Here is a 14771-nt window from a genome sequence, read left to right as displayed (position 1 = left end):
TGAGCCCCAGCTGGTCCAGTTTGCAGTCCATTTACCATGTACATAGTATTTTAAATCGGACAACTATATGCAATGTGATCGTCAAAAAAAACAATAAACTAGAGCTGCGAGCAGCTATAAGTGAGACCTTGCAGCCCAGCCCCTGTTGGGGTACTGGCAGTTTAGTTTAGGGAGCTGGCAGGTTGAAAAAAAAAATGCCTTTGACAACTTTTAATGTCCCAGGTGTTGAGATGGTACTGACCAATTTTGAAGGCAATTGGGTGAAACCTGCACGATGGAGTGTGCATTGTGAAGGTAATAGGTCACTTCCTGTTGGGTTTGGAATATGGGTTGTCATTAAGTTATTGTTCATGTCAGGGTGCTCCACCAGTGTTTGAATTTTCGTAGGCCTGGGTATAACGTAGCGCACTAGGGCTTTGATTCACTGTTAGCATGTCTTGTTTTGTGGCGACATCAGAAAAGTTTGATGCTCATCGGATGAAAGCTGTGGGATGAGTTTGCAAAAGTATTAACCCTGCAAAAATGCGAAAACTTCACACTTTTTTCCTTCAAAAGGTCATAGGTCACTTCCTGTTGGTTTATGATATAGCTTGTACTGACTTTTTTTGTGCGTCTGGGTCTGCTTTATAGTTTTCGGAGCCGTAGGTCAAATGTATTACCAAGTTGTCCTTTGATGTAGTTAGGAATGGTTCTAGGGGGCGATGTCGAGCCATTTTTTGGTAATCGCGCCAAAAAACGTGAAATTATAAAATTTTTCACCAGGCCCGATGTACATGCAAAACTTCAGAATTTTTGTGCATATTTTGGGCCTCAAAATGGCCTTGTTTGTGGTGACTAAAATAATAAGACAGAAACAACAGGGACCTTAATTAAGGAATACACCAACAATGGTGTGGCCAACACAGAGTTGGCACTGACCTCAAACATAAGTAACAGGCCACAGAAGTCTAATCAGGTACAAGTTTTGGAAGTTGCTTACCTTTAGCAGACCCTGAACAAAAAGGCCTGTATCATATTTGAAGGATGAGTCTGCCTTGCAAAGGCGTGAACATTTCTTCTCAGCAGCAGTGAGAAAGAGGCAAAGTGTTCGCACGATCTGCCAAAATATAGTTTCAGAAATAATAAACCAAAAAGCTAAGACTTGAAACCATCATAGACAAAATATTGCTTATTTCCACTATGAATACAAAATAGTCCAAAAATCAGAAATGCTTTGACTTGATAGGTGAACTAAAGGTTGTCAATTTCTGTACACCATAAACACATTCAGCAAATATAGTACTACGGGGTTCAGGTCTGCCCTCCACAAAATCAAATAAAAATACTGCAGATGTTTTTTTTGTAGTACTGTTCTTATTAAAATACATGGAACTGCATGTAAGGCACAACACACTTAAATAAAATGGATCTTTAAAAAAAAGTCTACAACAATGCCAGGTTTATATTATATAAAAATATGTGACCATGACGATTTTCCGCTATTAATATGACCTTCAACCTGTACAACTCTAACTCCAACTTTAATCCAACATGTCGTAACATGTTTTTTGAGCCGGCAGAAGATAGATCAAACACAGAGCACACAAGGCACACTGATCGACTCTTACCCAAAAAGATTGAGTCAAATAAAGATGATTCTGATTCGGATTCTGATCTAATGAAAGCCAAAAGGTGCTGTGACAAAGTACTAGTTTGAGAGTGCGTATTTTTGCAACCAGGTTATTGTACTTTTTTTTTTCCTCCTTAAAAGATTTGAGTTTGTTTTTTAATTGAGTTGTACAGATTATAGGTCACATCAAGGTTTTTACATGCTTGCCATTTTAATAGGGGTGTGTAGACTTTTTGATTAACTATGTAGCAAAACATACACACGACTGTCTGTGTGTAGCCACTCTTCTGGTGAATTTACCTTGTTTACTTTCTCTGGGTTGCTTCCAACCACTATTGAACAACCACAAGTCTGGAGATGAGAGCTGATGGCCCTGAATCACAGAAACAAGGTGTGCAAATTGCAGACAATCAGCGCCATTAGAATCAATTCACCCGTGGTTATCTTTTCGAATTTGTGTTTGATACCATTGAGCTGTGTCTTAAGAACATTAATAGAGAAGGCAAATGAGTAGGTAACAGGCTATGGGCCTGATATACTAAAGGTCTGCACATACAAAAATGGGTATAATATGGTTATTGCTCATGCAAACAGATGAAGCTGATCAACAAACTGGCCGCATCCAGGAATACGCCTGCCAAACGCACAAAATTTCTGTGCAATAAATTTTGCGCATTCTGGGAGGAGTAAATGCAAACTGATTATTTAGCACATGCAATGTATTTCATCAAACCTGAGACAAATTGCGATGGCTGTTTTTGCATATTTAAATAAAGCATCTGAAAGGCAGGTGCAAACGGCACTGCTGTGCATAACCTTGACGAGGAGCTACAGGCAAAGTTAGAGGCGACCGGGAGAATGGATCTGTGTTTCTGATGCCAGAAACAAAAATTATGACAACATACAGCCTATTCAGCGATGGAACTTTGGGCTACTGAATGATCTAAGCCGCAGGGGTCACCAACCTTGTGCCAACATTAGTCCCCTACGGGCCGATTCTAAAGATAGCTCACGAGTGATGGGACATTGTAATTTCCTAGGAATGTTGTAGAAGTGATCATTTAAAAAAAGTTAAGACTTGCAGGGTTTTATAGAAATAAAGTGTTGTATATTAATATTAATCTGCTTCTTATCTTTTAAATCATTGTTGATAATTGTGAGATGATATTAACATGATCGTTGTCTTCACACATCATGAATTATTAATAACATAATTCAAGGTAATTTGAGCAAAGGTGTTATTTAAGAAGTGTGTATCAAACTGGTAGTAGCCATTCACATGAATCAGCGCGGAAGAAGTACCTCTCAGTTTTGAAAAAGATTGGTGAAAATGAATGGAGCCAGTCACGTCTGACAACACTTCTTTCAACTCTGCATATCCTTACATCTGGTGCATTCTAGCGTACTGTGACAATAGTCTGGTGCTGGCCTCTCCCAGAGTAGATTTTTGGGTGTGCTGTCAAGTTTTTAACACAATGTGATGCAGGATGGGCACGCGCGTTAAATGTCAGGTATTCTGCCTGACGAACATCCTTGAGCCCCTCCCCTTTTTCATCCATATGTGTGTCTGTGCGCAGGTTTGGAGATTGACGGGTTGGAGCAGAGACCCAGATGCAAGCAATCATCATCAGTTGCATTCTTAAAATAATCCTGAACTCCACCTCGTTGCTAGATCGATTTACGAATTCACTTTGTCAGTCGCATTCAGCTCACGTTTATGCTCTTGTTGCCAATACCTAATCCATCTTTGTTTCCTTTTCAAGAGTTCCTGTACATTCATCCTCGCCTGTACTCCTGCATCTGTGGACCTCTCGCTACCCCGTCCATATTTAACCCCCTTGGTATATTCCTTAAACCGGCAATAAACAGTCCTCATATTAATCTGCCTCTAACCAGTGTCTGCTCTTGGGTCATCTTCTCTGCACCGACCCCTTACATTAAATCAAACAAAATATGACTTTTATGTAGTTGCTGTCTTCACTAAAATTAGCAGAGTGATGTATTTATTTTCTGTAACTCTGTAATATACAGTATTTGTTAGTGATGCACCAAAATAAAAATTTTTGGCTGAAACCGAAAAGAAGGGGGAGGGAACCTATGCCGAAAACCGAAATAGCGAAATAAATTATTATGCCAATTGTTGGTTAAATTGCATTTATGGCTATGACTTGGTATTGGATTTTTTTTTCATATCAGTCGATATCGATATACTGTATAATCTCGATATAAAACAAATCCCTATTTTTTTCTATGCTTAAATATTCCCCATTACGCTTAACCTTTTGATTTAAATATTTATTTTCTGTCAAAGGTTGAACATGAAATGGAACATTATACCACTGTAAAACAAATAACATTTATATATTCATAAACAAGTATAATCTGACCATGCAAAAGATTTCAAGTTTTCCAATTTATGCCCAGTGAGCTGGTAATGCAAGATATATTTCTATGCTGCTGCTTACAGGACACTAGGACACACACACTAGCTTTTGTTTGTTAAAACTGACCACACTATGTAATGAACACAGACATGCACACACACACACACACACACACACACAGGCACGCACGCACCACAGACATACTGATAATGTTCAGGCCGAGAACAGGCGAGAACCGGTTTGGTTAGGAGACGCTGAGGGAACTGACTGTTATCTGAAAAGAGGAGCCACTCGGCTTCCAGATCCCACGAGAGAGGGAAGAGAGTCTTGCGCTCTGTATGCTTCCACCCGATCATAGCCTTGTAAACCATAGCCTTGTAAATTTGTATTCTTGATTTTGTTGTCATAAATACTTAAAAGACAAGTTTAATGCTTCCGGATTCTTATTTGGAAACAATATCAACACCAAAGAAGGAATTCCATCAGGACAAGCCCACAAACATGCCAACTCGTTGTTGGTGGCCCCTCGAGCTGCGGTTTTTTCTTGCGTCATCACAAAATCCTTTGTTTCTGCCATTTCTATTTCAGAAAAAAAAAGTTGACATTTTTTGGCCGAAAATAGCCCAAAATATATTTTCGGGCTATTCCGCTACCTAAAGTGCAAAAACCTTTTTTAAATATGGTGGTCTACACTACTTTAACACCTGCTAACAGCGCACGCAATCTGCTAAAGTGAGTGAACTCGCAATTTATCACCCACTATTTGAAATTTTAGGAAAAGGTTGCAATCTTAGTAAATCACATGCAACATGTCCACCAAGAGCGCGTGCAGGCTATTAGAGTGAACACATAATTTAGCTTTTGCTATTTGGGATCTTAGTAAATCAGGCCCAAAGAATTAATGCCAACTGATATCAGCCTCGCGAGCCAAGAAATGTAATATATCCTCCTCTTTGTAGTTTATGGCTTTTAGCGTGATAATCTGACTGGGCAAAAATGATCTACACTGACTAAACATTAAATCATCTCAGCTGTTTGTATTCTTAAACTCTCTTCAGCTATAAATGTCCTTTAACCTGAAAATAAATTAGTTTTGATTACACATAATTTTGCATCTCAGCAAGATGCTGCAATAAACATCTGAAACTCTGAGCAAAAGCAATTTAGCCTGGTCTTTGGCTAGAGGAAACCTCAGCTACCTTCAGCCCCTTTACTCATTGGAGGACTGATGAGTGTTAATCTGGCACTTCTGATCATCTGTCACCATTTGCCGGGACTGGAGCGCTTACTTGTGGAGGAAATCTTCGTGGCAGCTGTCCCCAATGTCATCATCATTTAGCACGGTGTATTTTATCTAGTCACACATAGGAAAACAAGTGAGACACTTAAGCAAGAGGTTTAGGTGGGGAAAAAGGCATAATAGGGTGAGACAAATGTGCAGGATCACAATGGGTGTTAATATTCCTGGATAAATAAAATTCCAATAAAAACTTGGGAAGTATCAAACTGGTGGCCCGGGGGCCAGATCCGGCCCGCCACATCATTTTATGTAGCCCGCGAAAGCAAATCAAAATTGCTCATTGTGTTCTGGTGTAATACCATTGAGATATTTCCAAGCATTTTTTTCTGTTACCAATCCCCCTTTGAAAATAAATGTAATAGTTGAACAACATGTTTTTATAGGTTTCTGATTTTAAAACTGGCTATTCATCAATGTGTTGTGTATAGTGTCTGTAATTACAGTATAGGAGGTAATCTTTCATTTATATGGGTTCACAGTTGTAGCGGCCCTCCGAGGGAAGCCATAACGACGATGTGGCCCGTGACAAAAAAAGAGTTTGACACCCCTGCTCTATAGACTTCATGTTCAGGCATAGTAATCGGTTAGTTGAGAGTTAAGAATTATGTGAAATTTATTTTTAATTAGCTGCGATTGGCTGGCAACCAATTCAGGGTGTACCCCGCCTCCTGCCCGATGATAGCTGGGATAGGCTCCAGCACGCCCGCGACCCTCGTGAGGAGAAGCGGCTCAGAAAATGGATGGATGGATGGATTATTAATTAGTTGTCCAGCAACCAGGAGAGAAGCTGTTATCAGTCTCTACTAGTTCGTGGTCTACAGAACAACAACATGACAGCTATAGGAAGTAAAGCTTAACATGCATGAAGACCTCTGCTATGGCAGAACTCCTGGGAAATGATTAGTCTGCTCAATGTAACGCTGGCAGTGAAACAGGATTTCGAAAGGATTTTCAAAATTCACCCCTTGCTTTAAAATCTGACTATTTTAAAGCAATAACAATCAATAATAATAAAGAGTTTTGTTTTTATTTGTCTTTACCCTTCCAAGTATTACCAAATTATTTATTTTAAATGACTGCTATTCAAATGGTGCAATTATGGTGTAATGATCACAATTTGGTGATGGCTTGGAAATATACTAAATGAACTAGAATGTTACACAAATACAGTGCATAACATTTTTGTGCTATCACAATGTATTTATCCCGTCCATTTTTTGTACTGCTTATCCTCTCTCGGGTCACGGACGGATAACCTGGAGCCTTTCCCAGCTGACTCTGGGCAAGAAGCGGGGTAGACCCTGAGCTGGTCACCAGCCAATCACAGGGCACAGATATACAAACAACCATTCACACTCACATTTACCCCTGTGGACAATTTACTTCAATTACCCAATTAGCTAGTTTTTGAAATGTAGGAGGAAGCCGAAGCATCTGGAGAAAATTCCAATGCGAGCACAGGGAGAAAATAGAAACTCCATACAGGAAGGTGGGAACCCAGATTCAAACCCCTCATTTTAGAAGTGTAAATTGGCTGTGCTAACCACTCGCCCACCATGCCATGTATTTATTTTACAGGTTATTATCAAGAAATTGCTATCTTGTGTAAATACTAGGACTTATCAAAAAGTGATTAAAAAAAACAAAACAAAAAAAAAACATTGTAGGTGGAGTCTGTGGGGGAAATTACATCTGTGTGTGGATGGTGGATGTGTGGAATGGATCTTGCTGCCAGCATTCAAGGAGTACGAAACAGCCTATGACGACAGCGACGGCGAACCACCTATTCACAATTCACGTAAATGTAAATATTTTGAGTTCAAAACGGAAAACTTCCCCAAAAGGCAACTGATTTGCATGAATGAAAATGACGATGGATAACTTTTCAGATTCAGTTAATCAGTTAGCTTTGTTTTGATGACAGAAACCAAGTGTTCATAATGATTACTCATTATTAAACTGTGCAAAACTGCACTTGGAGTGTTGTGGTACGTTCTGCAACCAGAAGGCACTTGTTTGATTCCAGGAAATTGTCCCAAAACCCAGCTGCGGCCGGTCCCATGGCCGGATAAAAACAAAACAAACAAAAACATTTTTTTATTTAATTTAATTTATTTTAAATTGGTGGATTGTGTCAGACGGGCAGCCTTGCTGTGGCAACTCCTGACAAAACAAGTCAAAGGTCACATCAACGACAATGTTGTGCATTGAGTTGAAGTTAATCTTACTGATAAATTAGATTTTTTTTTAAATTGGTGACTTATTTTATTAATTCCTTCTTTATTTATTTTTTACACGAGGTGAATACGGTTACTCACATCTATGTCTTCAGGCACACTGTGTGTCTTCATGGAAGCAAGCAGCTCCATAATAGAAACAATCTCCAAGCTCAGCACTGCGATGATGTTGTAGCCCTAAAATAAACAAAACATTGCATACATAAATAACCAAATCAGTCAAATAATAATTTCTATTTTTCACACCTTATTTTAGAATCTAGTTCAGTGTTTACTCAAATGAAATAAGGCCATCAATTTTCCACTTGCCTCTACACCATTGAAATTATGATGACCATCAATTTTCCACAGATTTTCACTATTCGCGGTCCCTTTCTTCCCCAGCGAATAATGGGGGTCCAATGTGTTCATATTTTTTGTGTAATTTAACCTGACCATCCTAACAATGCATTGTTAGTTGATAGATTTATACTGTCATGAGGGAACCAGCATGGGTCAAAAACCGTGTGCATCTATTGGTCAATACGCTAACATTTACCCTGATAACAGTGTCTTATGTTACCTCCCTGACAAGGTTCCTGTGTAAAGAATACACTCAGTCTCAAAAACACAGAAGAGTATGTTTGCACTTGTTTTCACATGATTACACTTACAATTATAGTCAGTAAGTAATTAAAATTTACTTTCCACGATGCGCCCACTCGATATCACATAATTAGTCCTTAATAGTGCCCTGCAATTCACTGGCAACTGCTTCGGGGTGGGTGAACCCTGCCTCTCACCCATAGTTAGCTGGGTTCCATCTTTCCTGCGACCATGGGCAGGATAAGTGGCAGAAAATTCATGAATAAACAAGGCAGAGGCCAATATCAGATTCTGACGAAATGCTAACCTTGAGCAAAAATATCACGGTTTCTTTGTATTGCAGTATTTTAATTACATCTCTAAAATGTATTGTTTTGAAAAGTGTGGGAAATTAACAACAACTTGGGTTATGACAATTTTTTTTCTTTTTTTTTCTGTATTCAATTTTTTCTTATTTTCAAACTATTTTATTTTTACACAACATAGAGAATTTGTTAAATTAGTAAATGTCTAGCATATTAAGTTAAAATAAAACATTTTTTTCTAAATAAAATCCAAATAAATTTACTGTAGTACCTTAAGTGAGCAAAAACCGGTTGGCGCAGAGGTGTCAAACTCATTTTTATTGTGGCCCACATTGTAGTTATAGTTTCTCTCAGATGGCCATTAAAGCATATAAATGTTTTATTGCTTCCACATATTATTACATAGACACCACAAATTGATGGATAACTAGTTTTGAAATCAGAACTCAAGGATAATACTTTATTCAGCTATTGTTTAAGTTGCTGTAAAGAGGGGTTTGGTAGGCAAAAAGTGCTTGAATTTTTGGTGAAGCTTTTAGCAAGAATCATGGAAGTTGCACCTAATTTGCTTTCGCGGGCCACATAAAAAGATGCGGCGCGCTGGATTTGGCCCACGGGCCTTGAGTTCGACGTGTTATAGCACAACAATAATAACAAAGACGAACTCTTTCCGTCAAAAACACTTATTTAAATTTTAATACGTACAGTCTGTTTTAAATGAGTATACCTATTAGTGTAAAATTACTTTCCTGTTTTACCGGAGATGTTTGCTAATTTATGTAGTAAAAGTGTGTGGGGGGGGGGGGGGGGGGAATCGGAGTCAGCATTTATTTCACCAATGCAAGACACACTGATACACGTAGCTGGTTAAAAATGATAATTTCAAGACAGCGTTCTGGAAAACAAAACAAAAAAAAATACAACAGCGACGGTATGATAGAAAATTTCATCAGTTTTGAAATGGGTAACTGGCCCCTGCCTAGATCAAACCAATGACTCCTCAATAGTTGGGAGGTTGCGACTTTAATAATCTGTTCATTTTGTTGCAATCTCGAATGAAGTGAGCAGTTGTACATATTATTTTAAAGAAGTTGAGTATGATCTGACCAGAGCATTGTTAAAGGAATGAGTGAACAGCCTGGTGATCATTTGAAGTGTCAAAGGTACCTTTTGCAGCCAAATGCGTCCCTTGCGGATAGCATGCTTTAGCCTCTCCACACAGATGGTGTGCAAAGGCAGGTAGAAGGCCAGCTCCGTCTGCGGCAGAATAATGGACAAGGCGTAGGTGTTTTTGTCCCCCTTCAGCTCACCATCGAAGATGAGTGACACAATGATGACGCCCTTCTCTGCCAGGACAAAAAACTTCACGTCCACTGCGCCACACTCTGCACTGCGCAGAATCTCTCCATTTAATGTGTGATTGGCCAGGAAGGTCACATCTCCATCGCTGAGGAACATCACATGATCACCCTTTGGTGCCCAAATGTGATGGACACGTGGACCTAAGATATTGTCCCAGTACGCAAAGGTGGCAGCCAGCAGTGGGCATTCTCCCTCTATTGCTACTTCAGATTTTGCCACAGCTGGTGACTGGGGTGGACACCCAGAAGACATTGAAGTACGAATATTACAATCTTCTGAAAGGCCAGATAACGGTAAATCTGAAATAAATAAAAAACAAACATAAATAAATCATATAATTCTCTGTACATTTGAAACTAGTTAAACGTTACAACCAAAGTCATGCAGAATTTACAAAAAAAAAAAAAAAAAAAGTGCAAATGGTATGGTTTCTGCACTTATATCCTGGTTCTAAAGAAGTCACATCTTTCCTTGGCTCATTTTTGTCTAGGAATTTCAACAAATGATAAAATAATTATATACCACTACTAACAGAAATACAGTACAAGTAAATTAGAATATGGTAGAAAAGTCCATTTATTTATGTACTAATTCATAAATAACTTAGATTCATTAAACACCTGGGAAAACACTTTTCAGAGGGGCAATTTCTGTATAATGTCAACACTAAAAATCAGTTTGTTATGTAATATTCTAGTTTGCAGAGACGCTGAATTTGGGGTTTTTGATTGCTGTAAGCTATAATCATCAAAATGATACATATTCCTGTATATTTGAAAAATCATGAAACATTTTAATCTGAGTGTGTGTAGTACGTCTCCATAATAAGAGTTTGACTTTCTGTATTGAACTACCTAACTAAATTAAGCATTTGACACTATTCTAGTTAATGGAGATGTACCTGTATTTATGCAGTTTCGCTTATTTGGTGCATTTAGTAACAGCACTGTCATTTTGCTTGACAAAAGTACTTAAAACTGTTCCAGTGGCTCGGTTCCACTTAATGATGGAATAATAGAAAGCACTACCTACGGAATGTGCGCGAACGTGATGCCGCAATAAAATAATAATAATAATAATAAATAAATAAATAAAGACTGACAAAAATCATTGGTTTACTTTTGTAATACTAGCTAATGTAGCCGTGCTAACATGATAACTTGGGCCGAAAACATAGACACCCTGTCATAACTTACCCCTTTCGTCGCTTAATCACAACCCTCCGGTTCCAGCGTAGTAGCGTAAGCTTTACTGTTTCACGACTTCCATTGCGTTTTTTTCCGTTACTTGTCATATGATAGATAGCTGAAGAGCTCAGACAGCTGCAGTTTGGTTGTCGTCAAGATACTTCCTGCTACGTACAGATGACGTTTTTGAGAGAGGCACCCTCTAGTGAACGACCGTGGGACGTTGAATGTTTTGCTGTTTTTTTGGGACGTTTTTTTTCTTCCACCCCTCCCCATCACGTACACAACACACTTTCGTGTATATATATATATATATATATATATATATATATATATATATATATATATATATATATATATATATATATATATATATATATTATATATTATATATATACAAATTTAAATAATTTATAATAATAATAACACACATTACACATTCCTATGTTTAAAGCCAACAAATAGCAGTGGAGAGGAAAACACATTTCAGCAACACAGTAGGCCTATATGGGAGCATTCGCCAAACGTCATCGTGACGTAATTTATTAATTTAATTTAATTTATTATAAAGTTATTACCTAACGTGAGATTTCTCTTTTGTTTGTTTGTGCCAAATATCATTCAATATGAACAATATGATATCTAATATCATAATATTATATTGCAAAACAAGTTCCTATGAAGTTAAGTCTCTTACCCTTACTATATAAAGTGCCAAAAGCACAGTATGGTCGGTCAGTACGGTTCCAGTTGTGTCACGTAAGGTGGCTGCACGTAATCTTTCAGTGAGCTTCATGTGTCTTTGGGATGCCATAAAAGCTCTAAGAATTTTTCATTGACAATCTGTATGTACAGCCCATGACGCAAAACGACACTACCGTTTTAATAATTAACGGAAATAAGAATTTTCTCCGGGCACTCCGGTTTCCTCCCACATCCCAAACACATGCATTAATTGGAGACTCTAAATTGCTCGTAGGTGTGACTGTGAGTGCGAATGGTTGTTTGTTTGTATGTGCCCTGCGATTGGCTGGCAACCAGTTCAGGGTGTACCCCGCCTCCTGCCCGATGACAGCTGGGATAGGCTCCAGCACGCCTGCGACCCTAGTGAGGAGAAGCGGCTCAGAAAATGGATGGATGGAAGAATGAATAACCCAGTCACTCATGGTTGGCTATTGACTTTACAGTACATAATGTAGCACTGGGAGAAGTGGATGCAGACTTCCTGGCATGCCTCGCAGCATGTTGTGCGTGCAGTAATTTTGTGTCAATCGTAATGTTAGATGTTTTATGTGTTTACACATAATAATAGTTGTATCTGTTTTGCTCACCAGCTGTTTTTTTATTTTGTTTTTGTGTTGTTTTACCGTAAGTGTAGGTTGTGCTCTGTGTTGTGACTCCTTGCTCGTTTTCACTGTGCAGCTTTTCAGTGTGTCGTTATTGTGCATGATCTGCGATGCTGATGTCTTACTACAGTACTGCATAGTAACTGTAGAGCCACAGGGGAGTCCAGGCAAAGTGTTTGGGCACTGCCCCCCCCCGCTCCTCCTAGAACCGCCACTGCTCTTAAGTTTATATTGTATACAAAATGTATACAATTCACGATGGATTTAATTTAAGTAGGGCGAGGAGAGTGTCCAATGGTTTCTCACCGGGTAGAGTGGGGAAGCAAGTATTTCTGCCATGGAGAACTGCGGATTTGAAAGAACCTGAAGAAGTTAAAGAGGGTTGTCAAATTCAGGAAGAATTGTTTAAATGTAGCAAATATGTTATCTCTATAGAGGTCCTTGAGTCTACTGATTTCTTGGTCGGGCGTGTTCGTGAGTCCAAAAGGCATGACCAAATACTCAAAATGACCTTCTTCCACTCATCTCCCTCCTTTATCCTCACCAGGTGATAAGCGTTGCGCAGATCTAATTTTGTGAACACGTTTGCCGATTGCAAAGGACCAAATGCCGAGTCCAATGGTGGGAGAGGATACTTATTCTTTATTGTGATGTCATAGAGACCCCAGAAATCGAGACAGGGTTGCAGGGTCTTGTCTTTTTTATCGATGAAGAAAAATCCAGCTCCAAGTGGCGAAGACGATGGACAAATAAACCCGGCAGCTAGTAAAGTCAAAATATAATTCTTTAATGCATCTCGATCCGCCTTGGAAACCTGATACAATCTAGCACTCGGTAGCGGAGCGTCAAGAATCAACTCTATGGAACAGTCGTATGGGCGATGTGGAGGTAGAGACTGGGCGCGATCCTTACTGAATGCCAATTGCAAATCGTGGTACTCTGCAGGTACATTGGCCAAATCAATGTGCTCATCTTCTTTAACACGGGGAGAAGTAATTAACATGGCACATTGCAGACAATGAGAATGCCAAATTAGGCTCCAATTCTCAATCTGTAGTTTATCCCAATTAATATCCGGATTATGAAGTTTTCACCACGTTAACCCTAACACAATCGGAGCCGACAGACAGGGCATTACGAAAAACCGACGTGATTCGATGTAGTTACCCGAAAGTCTTAAACATAGTGGAGCCGTAATATTGTTGTTACGGCCAGGAGTCGCCCATCCAAATCAAGTACTTTTCTAGGTTTACCAAGTCTATACAGTGGGCAATTAAGAGTCTCTACCACACAGGAGTCTACAAAACAAACATAGGCTCCGGAGTCAATTAACGCAGAAATCTTTACACTACCACCAAATCCAGAGACTTCGCCCGGTGATTGAAGTCTCTTGTTGTTAGAACCAGTTCTCAATTCACTGGGTACCAAGTCTTTATCAAAGTACTTACATGATGAGACATTCTTTCCGGAGGCAGAAGGCGCTGTTACCACCACCTCATACCACATCACTGGAAGACAATCTGCGTAGGTGGAGCACTCAAGAGCCCAGTCAGGGAAAGGTGGGAGGGATTGTGTGGAGCAAACCAATTTGGAGGCACTTTTCTAGGTTGCTTAAAAACGATTGAAAAAAATCTATCTCACAAATTTTAAGGGGTGCTCAGCACCCCCAAAATTGGGCTAAAGATCTCCTATGCTCCATGCCTAAAGTAAGCTGGGATAGTTTTCCAGTTAGAACAAGTGGTATAGAAAATGAATGAATGGAGAAATACAAAGCTTTGAAGTGGATGGAGGAGCAGTGTTGTGTTTTTAAGACTGAGATTTCAGAGTCTGGGATTCTTCATTTGAGTGAGTGTTTTTACTCAGGGGATATGTGATTGAGTCAAGCGACAGTGCAGCATTTCTTTTCGTTTGACATGAGACAGACAGGCGTCTGTTTCTGCTCAGTAGCTTGATGCCCACAGCATCATCCATTAAGATTGTTTTAACTGCTTCATTCCCCACTCGCCTACATGGCCATAAGAATTGGGGCAAAATCCTTTCAGTGGCCTGCAGGGCCGCCGTGCTTTCTTCCAGTTTGTCATCCAAAACCACTCACTTCAAATTTCCTTTTTTATCAGTGCGGTTTATGTTCACTATCCGGGATTGGAGTCTCTGATATATAATAAGTGACAACCCAACACAAACAAAGTCTGATTCAGAGCAAAAATAATGAATCATATATTATCACAAAGGTCCAGATTTTGTAATGGTAATGACTGGATTCTTGCAGAAGTCTATTCCAATTATGTTCTAGCGTTGAAAAGGACAAAGTTACTAAAGCGTACTGGGCAGTATGAGGCGTCATTTCAGCATGGCACAATAACAAAATGATTTGCTGTCGTTCGAAGATGGACCTCAAGGAAAGTAATTTTAGTGATCATTATAGTAGATTGCTGCGAATAGGTGGCGACCAGTTC

General features: G+C 39.2%; 1 protein-coding gene across 3 annotated transcripts in view; it reads right to left on the bottom strand.

The window, feature by feature from the left end:
- The window catches only part of c9orf72 (C9orf72-SMCR8 complex subunit), a 31075-nt gene extending 19893 nt beyond the window's left edge, over positions 1–11182 (bottom strand). Inside the window, exons 1-6 of one of the 3 annotated variants that reach the window (XM_061795011.1) lie at positions 10979–11182; positions 9588–10081; positions 7612–7707; positions 5283–5347; positions 1910–1982; positions 980–1096 (exon numbers count right to left, since the gene is read on the bottom strand). In XM_061795011.1, the coding sequence (XP_061650995.1) occupies positions 980–1096; positions 1910–1982; positions 5283–5347; positions 7612–7707; positions 9588–10034 (798 nt within the window). In that variant the 5' untranslated portion in view covers positions 10035–10081; positions 10979–11182. The remainder of the gene's footprint in view (positions 1–979; positions 1097–1909; positions 1983–5282; positions 5348–7611; positions 7708–9587; positions 10082–10978) is intronic. The other 2 variants (XM_061795012.1, XM_061795013.1) reach the window with 2 other exon arrangements.
- Positions 11183–14771: the final 3589 nt, after the last annotated feature.

This window comes from Phyllopteryx taeniolatus, chromosome 13, assembly GCF_024500385.1.
Source record: "Phyllopteryx taeniolatus isolate TA_2022b chromosome 13, UOR_Ptae_1.2, whole genome shotgun sequence".
NCBI classification, from domain to species: Eukaryota; Metazoa; Chordata; class Actinopteri; order Syngnathiformes; family Syngnathidae; genus Phyllopteryx; species Phyllopteryx taeniolatus.
This window is presented reverse-complemented; position numbering and strand designations above follow the sequence as displayed.